General features: G+C 43.1%; 1 protein-coding gene across 1 annotated transcript in view; it reads right to left on the reverse strand.

The window, feature by feature from the left end:
- ccdc88c (coiled-coil domain containing 88C) overlaps window positions 1-25465 on the reverse strand; it is a 66588-nt gene that overhangs the window by 24744 nt on the left and 16379 nt on the right. The window contains exons 4-18 of the mRNA XM_072689574.1: window positions 15595-15664; window positions 10752-10810; window positions 9901-9984; window positions 9665-9805; window positions 7806-7987; window positions 7387-7468; window positions 7069-7227; window positions 6657-6803; window positions 6430-6574; window positions 4838-5019; window positions 4624-4761; window positions 3319-4389; window positions 2982-3109; window positions 444-585; window positions 145-330 (exon numbers count right to left, since the gene is read on the reverse strand). Of these exons, the coding sequence (XP_072545675.1) occupies window positions 145-330; window positions 444-585; window positions 2982-3109; window positions 3319-4389; window positions 4624-4761; window positions 4838-5019; window positions 6430-6574; window positions 6657-6803; window positions 7069-7227; window positions 7387-7468; window positions 7806-7987; window positions 9665-9805; window positions 9901-9984; window positions 10752-10810; window positions 15595-15664 (2916 nt within the window). The remainder of the gene's footprint in view (window positions 1-144; window positions 331-443; window positions 586-2981; window positions 3110-3318; window positions 4390-4623; window positions 4762-4837; window positions 5020-6429; window positions 6575-6656; window positions 6804-7068; window positions 7228-7386; window positions 7469-7805; window positions 7988-9664; window positions 9806-9900; window positions 9985-10751; window positions 10811-15594; window positions 15665-25465) is intronic.

Consider the following 25465-nt stretch of genomic DNA (forward strand, 5'->3'; position numbering starts at 1 on the left):
TGATCAACCACATTTGAAATAAGAGGGAGGAGGAAATCTGACTTTATCAGACTTGTCGCTTAAGAGAAGTGGGGCTGAACCTTCTTCCAAGCACAACCAACGAGAGGTGTTTATGTGTTCATGCACTAGAGGAGGACAACTCACATTCTTCTCCACATCAATCAGTCTATCCTTAAGTTTGAGTAGCTCAGCAGTGGCCTCTCTCTGCTCAGTCTCCCATTTCTCCTGGCTGGAGCCACACCTGCCCAGCTCCACGGCCTTCAGGGATATTTCCGAGTGGGCAGCCTCCTCCTCCTGCCTCTGCCTCAGAGCCTCCAGAGTCTTCTTCACCTGAACATGAAAACAAGTGAACCAAGAAGTGCATCAGTGTAACCAAAGAGGAGGTCTCGGTCCTGTGAGTAGTACAGTCTATGTATATTAATGTTGTGTACTGGGCTTCATACAGTAGTGAGCTCTGTGCGTAGCTGCTGGTTCAAGCTGCTGCTCTCCTCCAGACGAGACTCCAGACCCTGGATCTTCTCCTCCCTCAGCTCCAGAGTCTTCTTTAGTGTTGACTCAATCTTGGTCTCCAGGATTTTGTATTTACTGTGGGGTCATTGAGCAGTGTGTTAAAATGTTGAGATCTTGCAGCTGTGCAAAATCAGCCAAGACATTGTATTTTATCATTAGCATGGAGTAAGGAGCTTACACGGAGATGACCTAGCTTATGTGAGGGTATGAAAACTGAGACTACAGACTGAGCTTATTTTCATTTTTTCTGTTAGAAATCATGCTGTTCCCAAATCTGCTACAGGCAAAGAATGACTCAAATGTTCAAGAATTCATGCAAGAGCGCGCACACACACACACACACACACACACACACACACACACACACACACACACACACACACACACACACACATACACCATATATTATGGCAATGGTAGTAGTAAATGTCTTCTGACGTTAAGTGATTAGTAGCAGCTTGCGTTTCACTGAGCACTAATAACTGTCGAGGAATGTCACCGTTTCCACCCAGGCCTGTTAATCCTCTCTGATCACACTCTCCAACACATTACACACACACAATGCTAAGCAACTCATATAATAACAACATGGGAGACAAGACGAGCAAGTGAGAAAGAGAGAGAGAGTGTGAGAGAAAGCATCAAGTTAAAGTTCATAATATCTTAAAGTTCATAATGGAGTAAATTACGCCGCTTATGGCTTCAAAAATGCATCCGATACTGATTCATAGCACAGGGGCAGTGTGTTCGGGATCGCTTAAGGAGCAGAAGGTTTTTGACAGTGAAGAATGCTGTACAGTAAACTGCAAGCATTGTTAACCTTTTTCAGGAAATTATTAATCATAGCCTAATTCACAATGTTTATTAATAATGTTTATTATTATCACAATGTTTATTATTATAGTATTTTGTCAGGTTAAGGCATAATGAAAAAGCCTTAGCAGCAAGCAAATAGCCTAATGCACTAGTCATTATCTTCCTTCTCATCAATCTGCTATTGAAGTTTGGGTGTTCAAAGTTGATTTATTGAAGAGCGGGACTTCACATAATACAGTCACCTTGCTGACTGATACTATAATTCATCTATCAATCGGTGAATTGTCTATTCCTTTATCATGCGTCATGTCAGTTATTTTGGTCAAGTCCTAATATTCTACTCTCATAGAGAAATCTTACACAGGTGAGAGAGAGAGGGAAAGAACGCAACCCAATAGGCTAACTTAGGCTCATATGCTGCTTTGCCATTAGTGGCCGCATTGGCTGATGCAGTGGAGCAGGGGACCAGGCACTTTCCTCAGAGTGTGTGGGCTGCCTAAGCTACATAGAACGAGTGGGTTAATTGGCAGCACAAAAAAAACAAACAAACAAACAAACAAACAAACAACAAAAAAACACCTTCCAGGTTTGTGGTGCTTTTAGTTGGAAAAGTTGTAGTAGATCATCAGCAGAGCAGAGAATTTTGTGAAGAAATAAAAATAAGGAAAGAGACTGAACCAAAACTGTTTTACTCAGTTTCTTGCCAGACATTGTAGGGGTTCTAGTACTTTCAGGTGTACAACAGTACACTCCATCTGAGAAATAAAAAAAAAAGCCCAGTAAAAGTCAGCATGTCTGTGCAATCTTTTACATGCAGGTAAATGGATACCACATTAAACTGGCAGAAATAGCCAACTTTTGTTGTAAAAGTAGCAGAACTGGTGAACCCAGTGAGGGAAAGTAAAAGCGCCAGGTTTATCTATTTTAAAAACATGGGAATATTTAAAGATACATAAAATCTGATAATTAAATAATTTATTCCCAATATCGCTAAAATGCTGTCATTACAATATCTGTGTAAACAACTTTCAAATAGCTCTTAAATTTTATACAAAATCTTTGTCATCATGCCACACTAACCACGTTATCCACCTGGAAGTGTGCTTACAGTTAATGTGACGCACACCAAATTGGCCTACGGAGGCAGAGAACCCTTCCCCCCTCTCAAAACATTTCTCCAGGGAACATTCCAGAGAAAATAATGCAAATTCAGCACCAGTCTGCCCTGTAATTACAGATGTACCTTAATACTGGCCTCTATATGAGAAAATGATCACACACACACACACACACACACACACACACACACACACACACACACACACTTCAGTGAAGACTTTGGTCTGGGTCACTACAGCACATTATAGCTGCAGACTGAGCTAAACACACACTTAGAGGCAGGTTAGAAAAGCAAGAATAAGGAGGGTGCAGGCTAGATTTAAACTTAAACACTCGACACAACAGAGAGAAGCTAGAGAGAACTAGAGTGAAACGGTCACTGCACAGCTGGCCAAGCCCTGCTAACTCACCTGGTCCATCTGGAAGAGGGAAGGCAGCATCACAACAAAACAACCAATCAGTGCCAGAGTAAAATGTCTTGTTCTCATAAACCATTCTGCCATACTTCAGAGAAATGGCTATGATTGGTCACTCACTTGTCCTCACAGCTGTGCTCTTCCTGTAGCAGCTTCTCTCGGTTCAGGCCGATCTTCTCCAGCTCGTGACTGAGCTTCTCAAGCTCATTACACTGCTGCTGCACCCTCAGCTTCTCATTCACCAGCTCCTGCAGCACAGTCAGAGCTTCGGGTTAACAGAGCTTACTTGAAATCACTCGTCATTACTGTCAAAAGCTGTTTTAAACATGCACTGCATAGACAATAGTATTGGGACACCTGCTTATTTATCAATTATTCTGAAATCAAGGGTACATCCCGTTTACATACATGATGCTGCTAAAAATTATTTTTAAAAGAAAAGTTGTACATGTAGTACCTCTCGGAGTGTAGCCAGGGTCCTCTTGTCGATTGTGACCTGCTTATGCAGGTCTTTGTTATCCTTCTCTAGCTCCTTGACTCTCCCGGCAGCTTCACGCAGGCGTCCAAGCTCCCTGTTCTGAGCAGTGCCCTCTTTCTCCATGCTGCTCAGCCTAAGTGAGCTTTCCTCCAGTGAAGCCTCCTTCGCCTCCAGCTGCCTCCTCAGCCTGTGTGCCTCCTTCTCCAGTTGCTTCCTCTCCTTCTCTACCTGGCCCAGCTCCTGCTCCATGCTTCGCCTCTCCCTCTCGGCCTCTTCTGCTCGACTCCCAGCCTGCCTCATCTCCTCCAGCTCCTTTTGGACCTCCTTGCTCTTGCACTCTGCCTCCCGCAACCGACTCTCCAGATCCTGGATTTTAGCCACACTGTTGTCCAGGCTTTGCTGCAACCTCTGGTTCTCCTGACCCATGCTGCTGCAGCTGAGCTCCAGCCTCTCGCAGCGCTTGGCCTGGGCCCGGAGCTCCTCCACGGTGCCCTGAAGCTCCTGTCTCTCACGCTCCAGCTCACTGTGCTCCAGCTGTAGCTGAGGAAGGCGAGCGGCAGCCGGCCGGAGGCTCTCCAGGGCGCGCCGCTGTTCTAGGTTCTCTTCCTCCAGTTGCCGGCGGTCCTTCTCTAAAGTGGCCAGTCGCACAGTAGCATTCTGCGCTGCGTCTGCCTGCTTCTTCAGCCGCCGGTTGTCCTGTTCCAAAGTGGCGTTCTCACGTTCCAGGGCCTCAGTGCGCTCGCTTCCGATCCTAAGCGAAGCCAGTTCCCGCTGTAGCTGCTCACGGCCGCGCTCCAATCGTACCACCTCCCGCTCTAGCTCCTCACAGCGCTCGCCACGTTCCCGAAGACCCTCTAGCTCCTTGGTAGCTTGACGCTTCTCGGCCTCAAGCCTTGCCAGTCGTCCACCAGTTTCTGAGATGGTCTGGTGCAGGACACGGTTCTCTGTTTCCACCTCTCGAACGCGGGCCTCGCTGTCCGCCTGGGCACGCTTCCGCAAGGCACTGACCGCCTGGTTTAGGTGCTCCTTTTCCTGTTCCAGCTCCGAGATCTGACACATGCAAATACACAATCATTATTTGCACACCGAAGAAATTCATGCCAGTCTACCAATGAAAGGAAGCTTATACCCCAATGACTAGAGAACAAGCAAGACTTCCAACTTCAATTTTCCCACTTCAGCTACATATTCGATCAGGAAATCTGGTGTCCAAGGTTAGCTCTTTTAGCTTTCAGCAATATTGTTTAAGCACCCCTACAATGAAAGAAAGAAAATGGGCCTCACTTGTTTGTCCTTCTCCGCCTGCACAGTCTCCAGGGTTTTCTCCAGTCTCTGTTTCTCCTTGAGCAGCTCCTCTCCCAAACTCTCCATGTCCTGTGTGGTCTGCTTCTCCTGGTCTAGTTGGGTCTGCAGTCGTTCAAGCTAAGAGCACATGACAACTTGCGTTCAGACAACAAGAAACCTTCACACCTTTAAAGAGCCAGGAAAACCAATGTACCTTCTTGCTGAGCCCTTGGTTCTCCCTCTCCAGTTCCATGGCATGGAGCTGTCCCTCTTCCAGGTTGAGCGAGGCCTCGCGCAGCTCTTGAATGGTGCTCTGCAGGCTCTGATTCTCCTTTTCAAGTTTCAACAACCGGCTGGAGGCCGACTCATTCAGCTCAAATACAAATGATTTGCGAGCTGCAAAAAAAAAAATAAAAACTTCAGTCAGCACCTTTCATTTCTTGTACAAGACATTATGCCAAGTTCTGATATGAGACCAAAACACTTTTGCTCAGTGTCATATTTGACAGCCGATGGCAGCAGCTAATGAGTATGGCTTAGAGAGCTGGACCGAGTCCAAGAGCCATTAAGGACTGGGAAATCTCAGCACTGTAAGTACATGCTTGAATAGGTTTGCATAACAAGCCTTTGCAAGATGAAGTGAACATTTCTAAGAACATTTGCATAAGGATAACATTTTAAGAGACCCGTTACAAATCGTACAAACGGGTCATCTATGTACTTGACCCAGATATGTTAACGAATGATACTGGACCATTTACAAAAATAATAATACTGAGGAGAGGTCTTGCTGGAAATGTGCCTGTGTGTGTTTTCTTCCCATAAAACCACACATATTTTAAGTAACTGTTACAGAAGAGGGCCCATAGCAATAAGGCTGCTGATCTAGGATCAGCATCTTTTGTTATTGAGGGAGGATCTTACTGACAAGAACAAATCCTAGATGAGGCAAAGACCTGCTTGTCATGTTTCTGTACAATAAAATGACATTTCTATCAATTTCTATCATTTTTCAAATTACATTTAAAAGATTTCTTAAGTTTTGTTTGTTTAGTCATATTACCCCATCTCTTAATATTCTTTAAATAAAGATCAAATGTCTATGTTTAAAGATATTTAAAAATAATGTGAAAAAATATTTTCCACATGAGTGTATGTGCACATGTATGTCTACATATCAGATTCACAGATACATACGGGTACATACATGATTCTCAGAGCAGTTACTCTGCATCTCAACTTAATGGGAACTAAGGCTACAGTGTCCAGTAGATCAGCAATTCAGACATATATGAATGGATCGGTATCTTCTAAAGTAAGCATGATCTTTTGCTTCTTTTTTAACACTGTATTTTTAAACCATTGTGTTTGAGGTGCCATTACAATGATATTAAACTTGTTTCCCATGTTAACAAAAGATACCAAAACGATGGGGTATGGGGTGTGGAGCTACTCTATACTCCTGAGTCATGACTGATTAAAAACTAAAACTGGAGCATATTTGCAACACCACTAAGCTGAAGATATTTTACCGACGTAGGCATAGGTTCAGGGGGTGGCACTATGCACACACAACAAATTAAATGAGTTTACTATAGTATTAATCAGCAGATGAGAACCCAGAACCTTAATATGTATTTGTTCCAATAAGCAATGGATGATGCTCAACATTGAGGCACTCTGAAATCAGGCAGTTCCTGGAATTGCAAGCTTTTGTCAAAAGTGTGACACAAAGGGAGCACAGAAGGGAGCACCCCCTTCCAAAAGTGAAGAACTGAAGCATGTAACTGAGCCTCTCTGACTGACCTTCATTGACCTCATTGTTCTTCGCCAGCTGCTCCAGCTCCCAGCCCAGGTGAGCAGACTCATTCATGCTTTGCTTCTGCGAGATCTCCAGCAGCATGTTCTCTTCCAGCAGCTCCTCCAGACGCTTCTTATCGCTGTCCCGATCCTACAACACACAGAGAACAGGCCACAATCAGCATCCATTCAGTCTTACACCCACACAAACACTCCCCCACAACTGTACTCACTATCTCCATGTCGTGCAGTTTGGAGCGCAGGTGCAGGTTTTCCTTTTCCAGCTCATGCAACTTATCAGAGCGCCCCCTAGCTGTGCTCAGCTGCTCCTCCAGCATGGCCTTGGTCTCGAGCAGAGTCATATTGTCCTCTCTCAGCTCCTGCAGTGGGACAGGGAAAAGATATGCAACGATATGGAAGGGTAAAATGTTAAAATGGGTCATGAGATGAGTAAAGGCGCAGATCAACGGCACAAATCAGATGCCCGTCACCAACAGCTGTGGAGTCCAGCAGAGTCTTAATGCTTTACGGCTGCCTAACACAGACAGCAGGGGCTTTCAATAGCTAGCAAGCTACTGTTATGCATATAGTGTCTGGCTAACCCCTCCAAAATGAAAATGAGTATTTCAAGCACAATAAGGTTACCTCCACGCGGGCCTTGTAGAAATGGACATCGTGCAGCTTCTCTTTGAACCGGGCCAGTTCTGTTTCAAGTCTGTCCACTCTCCCTGCTCGCTCCCTTAGAGCGTCTACTTCGTCCCGATATGCTCGCACTGACCGTGCCTCAGCCAGAAGCTGCGTGTTCTGAATGTAAACAGAGTTCAGCTGAGATACTTCATGCACATGCATAACCACTAGTCTACAGAAACATGCAATATCTTCAGCAATGATCAATTTTTATTCATATAAATGAATTACTGCATGCATACTTTTAAACTATTCAGAGCAAATGGGCACTCAAACCTCTTGCTTCAGTTTCTGCATCTCTGCATCCAGTCTTTCCAGTTCATTCTTGGTGTCCATCAGCTGCTCGGTTTTCTCCTCTCTATATAGAAAAGAAGAGAAGTTATAGATGGACTTTAAATCATCCAGTCCCTAAAGAGACCTTGGAGACAATCTGAAGTCTTCTAAAGGCCCTGAAATGCATATCCAAAAAATAACTTTGGAATGGAAGTCAATGTATTTTTTTTTTGTTTTATTTGAAATTTCAAAGCATTCCTATTGGTCCATTCTTCATGAATTCTGACAATGTAAATAACAACTGTCAAATTCAAACTGCAAAAATACAGAGACAAGGTTTCTGTACTTTTATGCTTAGTTGTGGCTATGCAAAGCAGACATTCATACTGTCAACAGAAGGGCAAAGTGCTCTTGATACTCACAGTTCTTGTCGAGAGCGCCGAAGTTTGGCCTTGGTGTCCGCAAGCTCCACTGCCAAGTGCTGGCGGTCTTCTTTTGAAAGCACAGTGAGCTGTGAGGGTCTCTCTGGACTGGAGTAGCTGAGAGAGCTGAGGGGCTGTTGGGACTGCAGGTAATCCCTCTCCTGGGTCAGCTCCAAGACCAGCTGACAACACACAGAGTCAGAGAGACTTTGAATGCAGTCATAGCCAGTTCTAAACCCTTTACTGTCCTTTGAGACACCTTCCTATGTCAGTGGTCCACTACTACATGTCAAGGTAGTCCAGCATTCCAAAATAAACAAGGAAGAAACCTTCATAAATCACCTTCTTAACCTTCTCACCAACCTGGTGTGTGAAGCTTCAGCAGAGCTAAAAATCAATCAATAAGTAAACCTAAATACATAGTCATAAATATACAGTTAGCGAGACGAAGTGGCATGACTTGTATTAGGTTACGGAAGTTGTTCATTATAGAAGTAAGCTGGCGGTTCGATTGCTCTGAACCACTCACTGGAGTCGCCGTTCCCCTCTGGCTTTAACAATTTATCAATTCGAGCAAGTGGTACAGGGCAATCGACACACCACTGTGGAACAGTTTGTAACAGTGGTTAGGTAGTTGGTCATAATATTCTGACATGACTGTGTAGCAGTGGGGCATCAACATAACCGGACCACTCTCCGCTCTCCACTCTCCACTCTCCGCTTAACATCAACGGCTCCTCTGTGGAGATCGTTAAGAGCACCAAGTTCCTTGGTGTCCACCTAGCGGAGAACCTCACCTGGTCCCTGAACACCAGCTCTACAGCCAAGAAAGCCCAACAGCGTCTCTACTTCCTCCGGAAGCTGAGAAAGGCCCGTCTCCCTCCACCCATCCTCACCCTCTTCTATAGGGGAACCATAGAGAGCATCCTAAGCAGCTGCATCACTGCCTGGTTTGGGACCTGCACAGCCTCTGACCGCAAGTCCCTCCAACGCATTGTGAGGACAGCTGAGAAGATCATCGGAGTCTCTCTCCCCTCCGTCATGGACATTTACACCACCCGCTGCATCCACAAAGCAACCAGCATTGTGGATGACTCCACCCACCCTTCACACAGTCTGTTCTCCCTCCTGCCATCAGGAAGAAGGTACCGCAGCATCCGGTCCAACACGACCAGACTCTGCAATAGCTTCTTCCCCCAAGCCATCAGACTTCTCAACTCAACTCAACTTCTGACCTGATATCTTACACTCTCCCTCTCTCTCTCTCTCTCTCCCTCTTTCCAACCATTTATCCCAGATAACATGGGAAGCATTTTTTGCACAAGCATTTGCACTGATAACTTTACTACCTCACTGGACTCTATTTATCGCACATTGCACAACTTGCACACTACAGTCATTATTTATTATCCTCTGTCTGTACTGTGTTGTCTGTCCGCACTTGTTTGTTTGTGTTGCACTTGTGTCTTGTATGCACTGTCTATGTTGCACCATGGTCCGGGAGGAACGTTGTTTCGTTTCACTGTGTACTCTGTATGTAGTTGAAATGACAATAAACCCACTTGACTTGACTAATGTAGGCTCAAGACAACTTAAAATTTGGGAAAATTCCCCTTCCTATAACAACTTCAACAACCTGTAAGCTGAAGCGCCGGGCGGAGCTAAAAAACAATTATTAAGTTAGCCTAGGTAGTTGCAGTAGTCTGGCATCAACATAACCCTAATAAGGCACAAGACAAAATGTCCCACCAGAAAAGGACATTGTTCAAATTGTGCTCTTCATTGTCCAAGGAACACCAACTGGTTTACCCAAAGACACAGAGCCACATAGCCAAGCATGAGCTGAGAACTCCCGTTACCTCTGAGCACTCATCCCGCTCGTCAATGAGTTTGCGTAGGTGAAATGCCATGGTGCGAGACAGTGGGTCCAGCTCCTCAGCTGGCAGCTCCCCCACTTCCAGCCACTGCAGGTCCAGAACATTCTCCTGGTTGTGGGTGACCTGCAGAGAGAAACAGAGGTGCTCAAACCCCCAGTTACCAAAAACCTCATATATATTTAATCATTACTGTAACTGTGAATTCAAAGAACCCAAACCTCTTGGATATGAGACACGATAGCTGCTTGCGTTTCAATGTCTAGCAGCTTAATCTTCTCAATGATCTCCTCTTTACGCTCACACTGGAGAAAGAGAGAGAGAAGGAAAGGAAAAGAGAAAGAAAGGGATGAGTGCTACACCAAAAAAGGCATGTCTGGTTCTGCCATGTGTTTTCTTGTGGAGGTTAAAGCTTGCCTCTATTTTACCGGGGAAAGAGTTAGCTAAGCATTCCTGGCTGGGATTTGAGGAAAGTGATGATGATTAGCTAGACGAACACTTTAGGGGAGATAAAAGAGCTGGAGTCAGATGCTTTGGTCTTCATTGCATTAAGGACTTTTCTCAGGATAACTTGCAAGAAGGTCTTTCTTCTGCTGTCTTAAAGCTGCATTAAAGCTAAATGCTACAGAGCCTCAAAAGCATGCCAGTGTGTAATATTGCTGCAGTCTATCCATGCTGTTTACCCTCTATGGAGAGAACAGGAAAAACCTGTGGAGTCAGAGCAGGAGCGGAGAGAGGGGGAGTTGAGGGTGGGGTGGGCTGGGGGGGGGGGGGGGGGGGGGCGACTTTGTGCTTGGCGTGAGAGATAAAAAGATAAGGCTACAGCATACAGGCAGAGCTGAGAGTAGCTGGGACCTGCATAGAGCAGAAATCAGCCTCTTCCACACAAAACAATCTCAGCTGAGGTGTGGAGGCTATAAGCGAACTAATTTATGAAACACTATTCGTGAAAAACAGCGTGTGTGTGTGTTTGATTTGGAAAGGGAAAAGGGCAGGCATGTTCAGGCAGGGTGATTTTAGTGCCGCTTCCTGATTGCGGGTGTGGACGCACGTGGTAAAAGGCTCAGTTTACCTGAACAGCACAGCCCAGGAGCAGCAGCAGCAGCCTCTTCATCTCCTCCATGCTCTTCCCTGCAGAACAGAGCAGTTCATCAGCATGTAGCTCATACCCATCATACTAGAGCAGTCCAGACCAAACCATAGTCTTTAGTAACTGTGATAACTGTGCTAAGATATAGTTCAAAGCACATTGCTGTTGTAAAAAAAGAAAAATTATATATCATATTTCTAATGACTGTTGGATCCTATGGTAAAGCATTGCTAATGGGATCATCTGATACCATTAGCAATGCTTTACCATGGAGACCTCTCCAACAGTCATTAGAAATGTATGGACATACACCATATGTGCAAATGTTTGTGGACACCCCTTGTAATGAATGCATTTAGCTACTCTAAATTGCACTCATTGCTGACACAGATGTGCAATTTGTGTTTGGGATTGTTTGGAATAAGATGGGATAGGAACTAAGCATTCTATCAGAATAGTAACAGCAACATAATTCACAGGTTACACAGGTTAATACTCCGGTGCATAAATGTAGATTGTGGTGAATCTCACACCACAAACCCAGCTGCCTTCTAATCCTGCTTCCGATTTATTCTGATTATGTTCTACCAGTTAATGCCGTATGACAGTTCTCTGAAGCCCCTCTGCATTACAGCAGCCCTGCAGCCACAAGCTCTGTGCCATGTCAATTAGTCAGCCCTGACCCATTATTACTGGGTCAGTCTGCTTACTGTTCCATGGTTCACTGCCTTCACTCTTTCACACTGCAGCTTTCTCCTTTTTGGGGTCACCATGAATTTCAATTCTTAACAGTTCATTGCTGACAGTCCCTCTAGAACCAGGGACAGTGTTCTACCGGAGTCTCAGAAGAGCTTTACAGAAGAGTTTAAACTGGGAGCCTGGTCTAGAGATGTAGGATAACCAAAATGTTCGTATTTTAAAGTACATAATTAAGCAACTATTTGAGATTCTCAGTGATACATGCCCAAAACAAACAAGCAAACAAACCAACAAAATAAATAAACAAACAAAAATGAATGCCCTTCTATTGCTCCATAATGGGAGATAGAAATGAGAATAAATACAATAGAGTAAAATACTGAAACTTTTAATGCAGGTTTGCACATTTCTCATGTGGAGAAATGAAAATCCAAAATAAATAAATAAAAAGAGACACTTATGATGTGTGAAGAAATTCTATTAGAAGGGCAGATTCTGATGATAAAATCTGACTGAATCGAATTAACCACATCTGGGTTTATAGCAAGAAAAGGAGCTCTTCATTATTTAATAAATGTATTAAATCTGATAAAAGCTTATTGCTTATACAGTTTCTTGCCATACTTTTTGCACTGATCAGTAGTATTATTTCACTTATAATTATTATATTTACCCCCTGCTCAGATGTACATAATTCTGTTTTTGCACTTTTGCACTTTACACTCAACAAAGTTCATCCCTACACTGCACACTACTGTTAAATTTTCTATCATATAAATGTAGTTTACATATTACTATTCAATTCTCTCACACACACACACACACACGTTATTTCTGTATATATATATTTATATCTTATTTTATGTTATTTGACATCTTTGCTTTATCATTATATTTTCAATATTTTATTCTATATTTAAATTAGGGGATGATCAACGTAGGAAAATTTGTTATTGTGATAAACAATATGCTTATATGAGTATATCGTTGACAGTCAGTACTTAAATAATGCTGACCAACTGCACATTGGTCATTACAGAGAGTGTAACAAGTCCTGTTTAATTGTTTTAAGCAGAAACAAATTCAACAACCATACTTTATATGGGAGAGCATTTGGAGAACGGGATAAATATTATGTATAGTGAAAATGTCTTTGAATAACACAACACAATATAACATTTACCATATTTACCATTTTACCTATTGCTATCAAAGCATTCTGATTGTTGTACAGTGTATGTCAATGTATGTGACAAACTTTGATTTGATTTTCAAGCGAATAGCAAAACATTCATAGACGTATTGACAGACACCAACCTGTTCACACGGAAAGCAAATCTAATTTAAATGCAAATCTTATGAAATTTTTTTATGATGCCATGTAAATTGAACGTATAGAAAATAAACAGCGTAAATACAAATAAAGTGTGTATGTGCATGTGTTGAGCTGGGTGTTTTCCTGCCAGTGTGCTTTGGACCAACACTCTAGAGAGTATAAGAGGGAGTTGTCATGGAGACTGCGCCCTGCCCTGCCCCACAGCGTACCCCATTATACAGAGAACAGGAGGAGCTCTCTGCTGTAAAGCTGAAGCACTTTGACTATTACTGCCCACTAACTAGGACTTCACCCAAGAACTCACAGACGTCAGTAACTCTCTAACTTTCTAAAGTCTGCTTCAATGTCTCTGTTCTACTAGGCAATAAGACTGTCAGATCCTTGCAGAAAAGGGTTGACCACAAGCAAGGTGAAAATGTGTATACACTCATACACTGTTTGACGACTACCAGCCTTCCACCCACATCCACTCCCCTCTCCCCAGAGAGGCCTATCTGGCAAATCTTAGATGCTTTTTGATAATCCATTGCAGGAAGCAAATGAAGCTGCAAGAGTGCCCGTGATGACTATTTTGATCCCCTGCAGGAACCTGCATGCAAAACCAGCATGCGTCAGAGTCTCAAACACAAGGAAGCTCCAAACAGACAACAGATCAAACATAGCCAGGGGCCACGCCACCCCCAGCATCATCCTGCTTATCGGAATCTCAACACAACAACCTGCAACAACAGAGTGTCACCAACCCTTTCTGTTTTTAGCTTTTACAGTGGTCAGCAATAAAGTAACAGGTAAAATTAAAGGTTTAAGAATCAGGTTCAGCTGCAAATGGTCATATAAGGGGAGATGGTCATGAAATGTCACAGACATGGCTGACATTGAGCACCGAAACCAAACAGGCTAGACTGTAGTGTAGCGGTAAGTAAATAAATAATTAAATAAATAAATACTAATTTTTACTCTAGTCAAATTTCAATCAATCAATCAGAGAGTTCTGGAAAGCCATGTTTGGGTCCCAGTGTCACTGGAGTCTCAAGACGCCTCTTCTAATGAATGTATTCAGCTATTTTACCCATTGCTGACACAGATGTGCAAATGCTGAAGTTGAGCGACTGTTGTTGGGAGTGACAGAAAGGGAAAATGCTTGGACTTGTAGCTTAGATAACACCACAGACCATGTTCCAGTTCAAATCACACACATTTAGAGTATAATACCTCATATCTGAGAGCACAAAAGTCAAGTGAATGGTCTTATGAGTGTTTTTGACTGTTTTCAGGCACAGGTAGTAGACATGTTCATCCAGGTTTGCTTGCTCTCCCATTTAATTGAACTCATTACTCCACTAAACTCACAACTATGGTGGGCTTGGTTTTCCTCCCTACCAGTTTTAAAGCTTTGACATTACTGAGCTCCCACAGCACTCCCAACCTCTCCTGTCCTTCACTTTGAGACATGGCTATAGTAAATTAGTTTGTTGAATATTATAAATATAGATTTTTGAGCACTCTAAACTGTACTGATGAGGTTGTCAGCGGCTGCTGATAAAATTTAGAAGACACTCTCTGTCGCTATCTGATCAAGCCAGAGGTCTGTCAACAGCAGGGCCTGCAATCAGCACTCAGCCTGAGCCAGGCCCTTGCAGCCTCCTTCCTCCAGGCCTTCCCTGCTTCCTCCTGCCATTATGGGCCTAAAACATGTGCTTCCTCCCCCCTCTGAAGCAGTGTCCAGGCCTGCAGATGAGAGCCTGTTTTTGACTGCTGGAAGGCCAGTTAGGAAAGAAGGCTAGTCCACCAATTTACTGACCTTGGAAAAAAGGAAATTGGGAACTTGCGTTATCTTTTTAGAGAAGCATCAGACACCCTCAGCCTCAGTTACGGTGCAGTCCTAAAGCCGTAGTTCAGCCAAAAGTCAAATTTACACAATTTAGCCCCTTTAGCCCAAATTTGTTGACCTCAAGTCAGCTTGTTTGCATTTTCCCATGAGCCACCACGGCCAACAGTACGCTTAAAGTCAACCTGAAATCAAAATGGATCTTTCAGAACCTTGTCAGGTCATGTTCTTGGTCCTACTAAGACAAAGTCAAGTGTGTCTGACCTAACATCCAAGACAGCACTCGTGTTTCTCTGTTATCTTTCTCTTTGACTGGTTTTTCCAAATTAAGTGTTTGGTTACCAATATTATCCCAGCATGAAAACCATCAGGGCATCACTTCTGCTCCCAACTTCTCTTACGCTCAAATAAATATGGCCTATCTGCTGGTACTACCAGGATGTTGGCCCCTGCCTATAGTACAGGTGCGAGGTGCAGATATCGGTCAGTGGTTGACTCCATGGTCATTTCGGAATGCCTTTTTTGCACAATCCAATCAAATACTGATGGATGGAATCATAAATTGCCCTCATATACATGACAAAAATATTTGTAGCTAATTGAGATGGACTGGCATCCTGTCCAGGGGAGATTTCTACCTTGCACCCTCTGATTCAGGGTATGTTCTGGACCCACCATGACACTGCCCAGGAAGAAGCAGATAAGACGATGGATGGATTTGTAGCTAAAAACCATGTGTGGCTAATAATTTAGTTTAGTTAATAATTTTCTATTACTCTTTATTAACTGCGATAGCCAAGATATTGTTTGTGTTGGAGCATGGAGGCTATATTTGGGGAAATGTGCCAATTTGATTTCTCACTACTACTCCTTTATAAAAAAAAATAATAATAATAAAAAAAGGCAATAGCCATCACTGACAGAGAAGCCAATATAATAATACAAAAATTACTGTTCATTACCTGACAAAGGGTCCTTGGCAATGGTCAGCACATTGGGTAAAGTCATCAAAATCAGCTGCTGGAGATTCTCCTGTATGGCCAAAAAAAAAACAAAAGGGACATTAACTCAGACCCATAACACACAGCTCAAAAAAGGGGTTACGTGTTTAGTCACATTCAACCAAGAAATATGGGTTTTATCAAGCAGAGGTCCTCCTAGGGCAGCGGTACGAAGTCACCACTGGCGTGGAATGAGTGCACCAGATCTGTGTAGAGGATTAGACAGGCCTGACGCAGGCTCCAGCCAGCAAGGGAGATGACTGAAGCACGATGAAAAACACAGGCTGAGGTCATAAAGCAGGATCAGCAGTAAGGTGGGAAACGAAAAATCAGCTTCAGATACAGACAGACAGACAGGAAACCCTGCTGGAAATGGCAGGCATTAACAGGCCTGTTTGAGGATGGGAATTCTTCATGATCAACAGAGTCTAACAAATCAAGCCTGGGGTGATAGAAACAGGATGGGCAGGGCTGCATTCACAGAGAACACAAAGATGGAATAACGAGTGCCCGTAACACAGTACGAATGTACAAGAAGCCTAAGCCTCTAGCATGCTAATGCAGCGTTCCTGGAGAAAGCTGAGCGCCAGTGTATGTATGTACACACGTGTCCCAGTGGACCTAACCTCTGGGACAATGGCCTCCGTGGCAACCGAAAGCAACACTCAGTCTACACAATAGGCAAGACCTAACAGGCTCATATGACCTTAACCCCTCATTCCAGCACATACGTACACAGAGATAGGGGCAGTTACATGGGCAATACAACGATTCAGGCAGTACAGGAGCCCGGTCACTGTACACAGTGCATGGGTGTGGTGGAAAGCAGAAAAGAATAAGCATTCACTGAAGCTTAAAGTTAGGATGTGGAAAATGTTCCCCACAGAAAAAAACAAGATTACAGATCAGTAAGAGTTAGAGAGGGGTGCAAAAATGCATCAAAATGTAAATGTAAAATCATGGCTGTGGTACTGTGGAAATGTGACAATGCAATGGTGGAGAACACATTGCATTGTTTGAGCACCAAATCTTGCAAACACCCAGCAACAATCACCAACCCCCTCTCAGGTCACTGCTAAAATATAATTTTTACAAAGTACACATTTGACCGTGTTTAGCACTGCTTTTTTCCCCTCCGTTTAAACCCTAAAGGTTTGGGAAACAATACTAAAATTTCACTAATCTCTTCTCAATTTAAGCTGCCTCTGATGCAGCACTTAATTTACACTTCAGTAAGGTGCATTAGAGCCCCCTCGGGTACTAGGGGTTGAGGTAGCTAGTCATCCATTACAGCAAAACTGGATTAGCTTGACAGCTCTACATGGAAAAAAATCACACCCTATTAGAGCTGCCTCGGATCCACTTTAGGTCAGCAGCCTAAAGATGCTAAAGTCTCAGTGCAACAACACTCACTACTAGACTACTGTCATAGTTTTCTCAAATCTCAATATTTTTGTTAATATTACTAGGCCAAACAGCGCACGGTGCTCAACTGACCCATCTATGACAGACTGTCGTTTTATGTTGTGTAATTGAGTTAATGTCAGCATGAAGGTCTGATTTGTTCCTTTCCTTTGTCTTTTGTCTAAATTTGGTGCAACGAGAAAGTCCAGCTTGGCAGCATAGCATTCCAAACTTACCGTTATGAAGTGAGCGTAAACAAACTATGGTACAAATCCCCATTAGTTTGAACAGGAATTTTGCCAACATTCTGTAAAGCCTGTCTAACTTCCCAACAGCTGTGGTGAAGGAGAATATTTGTGGGAGGAGCCCGAACAGGATCTCTGGGCTCTCTGTACATTAACGTGCAAAAGTCAGTTAAAGTACAAATAGAAAGATTATGGGAACACAAACAGAAACAGACCAACAGATAGACTTACAAAAAACAGACAGAGCAAAAAATATTAGTACATGTATGAATGCACAATGGAGTGTCGACAGAAAAATCTGGGAAACAAAATGTGTCGCATGCATTCAGGATAAATCATATAATCACACAGAACCAATCTGCTGCTGAGATTGGTGCTGTGGTTCCTATGACATCATCTTAAAATCTCTGGCCTCCCTGCAGACCCCCAACTGACAGCTTAATCTGGCCCTGAGAGGAACGAGTCCCGCAGGAGGGCTTTGTGTGTGGTAGCGGATGGGGACCGCTACTCTCCCTGATTACAATGGAGGCTCCTCAGCTGAGGCCCAGGCCAGTCCAGCACTGGCTTTGTCAGGTAGGGCCTTCTGAATGCTCCATTTGTCCCTTCTGTCATATGCTCAACTTTCCTTGCTCCCAACACACACACACACACACACACGAATACAAATACTCTAAACTTCTCAAGATCACCTCCTCTCATTACTCTCATCAGTGCACACATCCACATCACATTTCACTGCTCCATAAAATTTAAACAGAAAATCTGAAAAGCAGTTTTCAGAACAGCAGATGTGGCTTGGATGTCTTTATCTGGGGTCTCGTAAACTCATAATTGCATGATTACCCATTCACAATCAGTGTTTCTTGGTTTAAAGAGGCCATTTATTTATTTCCATAAAAATAAAGTCTGATCAGCAACTCATTGCAGAAACACAGTTCAAACAATTCCTTGCCAGACTGAATGGGAGTCACATCCCGAGTTATGAGGCTGTGAAGACGAGTCAACATACGCTTCTTGCCCTGTCAAACCAGTGGATTCCCGCATCAGTCTATTAGTTGGCGTCAAAATGTCCAATGGAAACTCCTGTTTTGCCTCGTTGTTTTGCCTCTCGTTGTTTATATACCATTTTATTCATATATTCCGCTACTTTTATGAGGACTTTGGTAAAGCCATTTTAAGCACAGTCGTTCACATGAGTAAAGGGATGTTTTTAAGGAAAAGGAAAATTACGAATCTCATTTTTTTCAGGTTTAGGGTCATCTCTTCACACACTGCTCTGTCATGCGGGAATACTATAGCGAGATTATACAGAGAACTTGTATGTATTATCATCTTACATGCAAGTGCCTTTAAAGATGGAATTAAAAAGATCTGTAAAAATTGAGAGGTAAGGTCAAATGTACCTTTTCAGAGCCATTTGTAGCTGAAAGGTGTTCCTGAAAATACACTGGATGCAGTATTTTAAAAGTATAGACAGAAGGACCGTATTTCAAATAATGTCAGAATAGAATTTGTGTAAGATTTGAACATTTGATGCAACCAGTCTATTAAGACGTATTACTACAGAATCTGAAATACTTTACCCGTACCCCTAATGGTAATTAAAAAAATCTCTCGCAAACAATTTCCCCCACAGCTTTCTTCATGGACATCATTTCATTAATTGCTTTAGATCTGGCATAATCCCATCATTCGTTTGTGTTCAGGACCACTGGCCCGAGACCGTTTCTTAGGTGACCACGCACCACAGCACTCAGGAGAGCTTTTACATAAGACACCAGCGGCTTCATCTGACAGCACAGGAGCATCTGCTGCTTGAGTAGCCAGCAAGGGTACAATCAACTAAGCGCTTCCATGTCCCAATGCAGGAGACAACAGAAAACAGAATTACCCTGTTTGATAAGACAGCCATAGCATTATGAGCTGTCTAATATCACTATGAAGAGGCAAGACATCAACACCTTCCTGCTATTCGAGACGATTATTATGAGTTCTACCAACCCCTTAGCAGGCTCATTACTGACAGAGAATCATATGCCAGACCAGGAGGCATTTGTGTGAGCTAGCTTCAAGTTACAGCTAACAGCTGAGCACAGAGAAGACTGAGGAGGATCAGATATCGCCCTGCATCTTCCACTACCTGGCCGCTAACCAGGGCTGCTACAGTAAATTTGGTCGGACTGCTTGAACAGCAGGCTTGTCACTGTTAATTACATGTGTAATAAAGTATTTTAGGTTTTATTGCACCCCTAATATATATATATATACATATATATTGAATATAGTAATGCATGCATGCATGCATATGTATAGGGTGAGACAGATAGAGATGGAGAGATTAATAGAAAGAAAATGATAGGGAGAGAAGTATAATGGATGGATGAAGAGAAAAAGATGGTATCTAGAAAGAAATAACATAAGTGCATAGATGGATAGAGAGAGATGGGTGGAGAGAGACAGGAAAAGATAGATGGACGGATGAATGAATGGATATAGTAAGAGAGAAAGAAAGCTGGATAGATGGACTGAGAGAGACAGATGGACAGAGAAAGATAAACGGACAGGTAGATGGATTAAGAGAGAAAGCAAGAGATGGATAGAAAAGAAAGAAACAGTCATAGGATGGGAAAAAAAAGTAATACACTGAGTAATACAACACCCTACTACCCGTCTAAAACAGAGAACGACTGTAAATTTAATATCAGTAGACAAACAGATGGCCCTCATCTAAGCACATACTGACAGCAAGAGAACGACCTAAAGCTGCAGTTATCAGACAGCTAGCATTACCAACCAGAAGAACACACACACACACACACACACACACACACACACACACACACACACACACACACACACACACACACCTATTTTAATTATTAACGAGTGAAGATCCATTTCTCAATGCAGGAGAGGTGTAAGCGAAACTTAAGGAGTACACTCCTGTCGTATCATTATGAAAACATCAAAAGCAGCACTAATATTGTTTCCAGTGAGGGAAATACAGTGACACCAGACACAAAAGCCTATAGAAGAGATTAATGATAAGAATTTGTAGAATGTTGTGTTTGGCTGCCCTGCTTCACCTGTACAGCTTCAGTCTGTGACACCAGAGCGCTCTTTAAACAACATTTTCCACATTTACCCTTTTCATTTCAGGAAAACAGAGTGGAGGGAGTGAAGATCAATCCCGGATCTCCCCATCCCTACAGACAGACTGCAACTGCAGCATGGAAAAATGGCATGGAAGTAAAGTTCATTTGTGCTATGCCATTGTATATCATGACCTTATTGGAAAGTTTCCTCGGCAGCCAAAAACTTTCATGAGACAATTTCCTTTGCTTTCACGAAAAAAAAAGAAAAGAAAAAAAGTAAATCGCAATTAGAACAGAGTTGTGCCCTCTGTCTGATTTTGGGACCATCTGCCCATTCTTTTACCCTCGTTTTGTTTTAGGATTGGATTGGATTCCTTTTTTTGTCCTCTGCTGACATCTGATTTCCCCTTTTCTGCTGAAATCAGCCCAAAGCCAAATCACATCAATACCGATATGCCATCACTAGGTCACACTTTAGATTAGATATAGTAGTTTTGCACAATTTAACTTAGTTGCAACCGAGTGGTAAATCTGTCATATTTAATCTCACTAGTTCTTCCCCCGCCCTTCAATAACTAATCCAGCCTTTTCTGTTGGAATCAGCCCAATGCCAATCCCAATCAATACTGAAATGCTATCACTAGGTCACACTGTTAATTAGATTTGATTAGATTAGATAAGTAGCAGTTTTCTGCAAATAAACTAGTTGTACTAGAGTGGTAAATCTGTTATTTCCAACCTGACTAGATCCCCCTCCAATATCCATCCCAGCATTTTCTGCTTGAATCAGCCCAGTACCAATTCCAATCAGTAATTGGAATCAGTAACTGATTGCCTCTAGGTCACACCGCTGATTAATTGTAGTGGCATTGTGCAAGTGAACAGTAAATCAGTCATTTCCAACCTGACTACTTCTTCTCAATTAGCTACAAGAAGATGGCCCTGCTGGGCCACACAGTATTTTAAACCTAGAGCTCAACGCTATATAGCAACTCTAAACAACAGTTGCCTGATTTTCTCATTAGGCTCAATAGGTTTATTGTCAACGCTCAATAAAGCCTGTCTGACCTGGAATCAGCTGCTATGAAAAACACATGCCGATTAAACCCTTACCCATAACATTCATTAGGAGCCAAAGAGGAAAAGGCAAGGCCTTAAAATGTGAAGGGTGGAAAAAGAAAAAAGGGAAAGTGCACTTCAAAGATGAAAGGAGGGGATGGAGGAGAGGGATTGTGGAGGAGAGATATCAGAGAAAACCTCCCCTAGCAGTGCTTGCCCCACCCTCCACTAATCAATAAGACAGCAGAGGCTCAACACAGTACTGTCAATCACTAAACTCCCTTGAGCTGTTGGGCAATAACGAACTCTCTCGTTGTGCCGTGGCTATGGGAACTAACCCGCAGACCTGTTTGTGCTTCCAAATTCCATACCGGAATCCCAGACTGGCGCACAGACGGAGAGAGGATAAGGAAAATGAGGTCAAACCTCCATAACTCCCTCTACAATAAACTTCTTGTGTATTAACAACTATTGTGAGCTTTTCAAAGCATGCTTGGTCCCCTTCAACTGCTTCCTCTCAGATTTCCATTCTGAGCAGATATGTTGAATACCGGGCAAAGACATGGAATGCAGGGCAAATGGACACAGCTTTATCACAAAGAGGGTGTAATAAAAACAGCCAGACTAGGATAAATACAACATTCTGCTATAAAAAGGCCACTTTGTGTTCCACTCTGAGACTCCGGCACTCCAGACAGTGTGGAAAGGAAGAGAGGACAAAGGTCGCTACCGAGAACGACTGCCGACACCGCAGTGCACACAGTAATTCACACGCAAACACACCCTCCAGTACGGGGGTTTCCTGCTCACTATGATAAGCGCTTGACTGGTGTTTGTTTACTTTCTGCAGGTACAAACGTACAATAACAGCAGGATCACGCCACTGCTTTTTATATGCATCCAAGTTGTAGGTGTTGTAAACACCTGCGGTTTATCATGTTTAGTGGTATCTGACACATAATTTGAGTCCAGATGGCCACTGGGTGAGGGCTGGAGGTAGGCATCTATGCAAATATATAACGACTGACATGGGCAAAGATTATTATGTACAGTACAGACTTCTGGAATATAGGCCTTCCCACATTTCAATCTGAAGTACGCAATACAGTATGTCGCAAAAATCCTATTCATGTTGGATTGGTTTATTAGGAGCAGCAATTACCTGTCCTCTCACATCCAGACTCATCACAGGACAAGTGGTTTAGTACCAGAATGTCTGCGTAACATGGTCCTATAAACACCTTCACAACAGTTGCATTTAAATGTGTGAAGAGACACACAGTTCGGAAAGCATTAGTTTCAAAAAGGTTTCATATCATAATTTGGAAAGCTAAGTTAATATGTACATGACAACCTCTGATACTCAGATCTAACACTAAATGCAGTTTCCAACATGAAGAGACATCTGCCAGGATAAACAAATAGATGTGAATCTGGATGGGACTATAATCAAAATAACTACATAAATAACAAATACATTATATATAAGAGAGCATTACCACAAGACCCCATGTAAACTGAATCCCAAATCCTGTCCCAAATATGGATAAATTAGTTCATTTAAATATTGCCGAACTTTTCCTTAAGGAAGTCCAGGGTCACTCAGTACGCACATAGATATTATACAGCACCTGGCTTTGATAAACAGATGCTCCTGGTGTCAAAACTGAACAAATCCATACAGTGGCTGAGAGCAACCATGAGAAGCCAGGAACCAAACCTTTAAATACATAAGAAACATCATAATATTACAGATTTTATTTGACTGTTTTTGTGTTTATTCTACTGTTATATAGTGTTTTTACTGACAAAGACACTGGCATTGCCAAGATTTTCAATGATTTAGTCTTAGGTGCCCAAAATTACTGTATAATACTGTAGACCACCACCATGTCCTGCATGCCTGCGTGGAAAACTGAATTGTTGGAAAAGGCTGGAAAATGGCCATGCAAAAATTAGTCATGACTGCTTTTGGTAAACTCACACACATTTCATAAGTGGACCTCAGGGGAAAAATAACTGAAAAATACAAGAAAAATGTGGGATAAGCATTAACATGAATTTTCCAACCCCTGTCTGAGATTCAGTGCATCGAATATGATCAGGATGTACTTTCCATTGGCTCCCTTTACAAATGTGGGTTTGTTGAGAAGCTGTTGCCAGCATATGCTCTTACATCATCCATGACTCCCATAGGCAGAATCAAATTCCAAACAACATGAACCACTTTTTTGGAGCCAGATTCATTCAACACCTTGAGGGCAAACAGGAAACTGGAGAGAAGAATGCTGTATTCGTACAAACTAATCAGGCAGAAAGTGAAGGCAAATGTTCCTGCACCAACATCAACACAAGTAACACATGGTCAGTGGAGGACACCCTGATAAAGACCCTCCCTGCTACAATGACCTATATTGGGACCCAGCCTGAGGGCTGTCGTTCAGCGAGCAGTGATAGGAACGCTCCTGCATAATCAATATTCAATCCACCAGTCCATTGCTCGAGGGGGTCAACTCACAGCAATTAGCATTGACACACACTGTAAGAGTGAGTCAATTTCTGCGATAATTGCATCCATGTCTTTCCTGTCCGAATGTCTCAGCTAGAGCACCATGTTGCCCCCAATAGCTACAAATGACCTGAATGAGTAGAAAAGGGCCAAAAAAATTTAACAAATCCCTGTGGCTGCTTTGGCCCTGTTCTCCAAGCCCTTTTTTTCAACCGGCTGATTCTTTAAAGTCCCTGCCCCGCCGCTCGACTCAAAGCCCTTTCAAAGATGCCATAGAAGCCCTAGCTGGACTTGGGACAGGGGTGGGTCCAGAAACATGAGGAGAATCTGAAACACCACTGGTCTGACATAAGAGTGCCAAATGTCAGGATGAATCACAACACACAATGAGGCCAGGTGAGGGCTGAAGGCACGTGACTGTGAACTCACATCGGGCATGCCACAACTCCCTGCTACATGGGCTTCTCAGGAGACAATAATGCTTGTGTGATCTTCCTACGAAGTGCTACAAATACAGACAGGAGAGCACTGTAAAGTCATGTCAAGACTTATCAAACAGATGAACATGGGTAGCACATGGAGGAGGAGGGCAAGGAGGAGTTGTCGTGCTCTGAAAACCCAACAAAAACAACTTCCAGAGTAATTTTACAGTGCATCCGTTTCACAAAAGGTTTCTCAATAAGCTGCATAACTTAAGCCGATACCTTGTATAATCCTCACTTTTTGGCACTACTGAGATATCCTGCATTGTAAAAATGCCCATTGAAGCTGCCATGGTAGCAGGAAGCACCCTCCCACCACCACCATTGTGTGTTTTGAGGTGGACACACAAACTTTCACTGCACCTCAACTCGGGCAACAAATGGTTAGTGAGTGAGCGAGCGAAAAGAGAGAAGAAGGAGGAGGAAGTGGAGAAGAAAGATGGAGAGCAAGAAAGTAAGGGAGGAGAAGGTGGAGGAGAAGAAGAAGGGAAAAAAAGGTAATGGATAGAAGACTAATGAGAAGAAAAAGAGAGATAAGACGGAGAAAAAGGAGATAATTGGTGAAGAAAGGGTGGGGGTGAAAGAAGAAGGAGAAAGTGAAGGAGCAAAAGAAGAAGTAGACGGAGGAGGCGGATGAAGAAAAGAGAGCAAGACACAGAAGGAAAAAGAGGACCGGGGGCAGTGAGACAGAAAGACAGAGAGAGTGACGAACAAGAAAGACATTCCAGACTCTGTGGCAACCCCCTGGTCACTTTCTATTGACCCAGAGTAGCTGACCCCTCCTCTCTCTCCCCCCTGCACTCCCACCCCAGCCTCCATTAAACAAATGCAGTCCTAGGATCTCCCCCCAAGAGGGGAGACAAGCTCGTCAGACTCAGAGACTACATAGTGTGTGTGTGTGTGTGTGTGTGTGTGTGTGTGTGTGTGTGTGTGTGCAGTTTTATGATCACACCACCACCAGCACCATCAGAAGCAGCAGCAGCGTATCTACCAGGTCCACCGTAAAAGAAGCCTCCAGACAGAGACACACTGAGCCAG

The sequence above is a fragment of the Salminus brasiliensis genome, chromosome 10, assembly GCF_030463535.1.
Source record: "Salminus brasiliensis chromosome 10, fSalBra1.hap2, whole genome shotgun sequence".
In the NCBI taxonomy this organism is placed as follows: domain Eukaryota; kingdom Metazoa; phylum Chordata; class Actinopteri; order Characiformes; family Bryconidae; genus Salminus; species Salminus brasiliensis.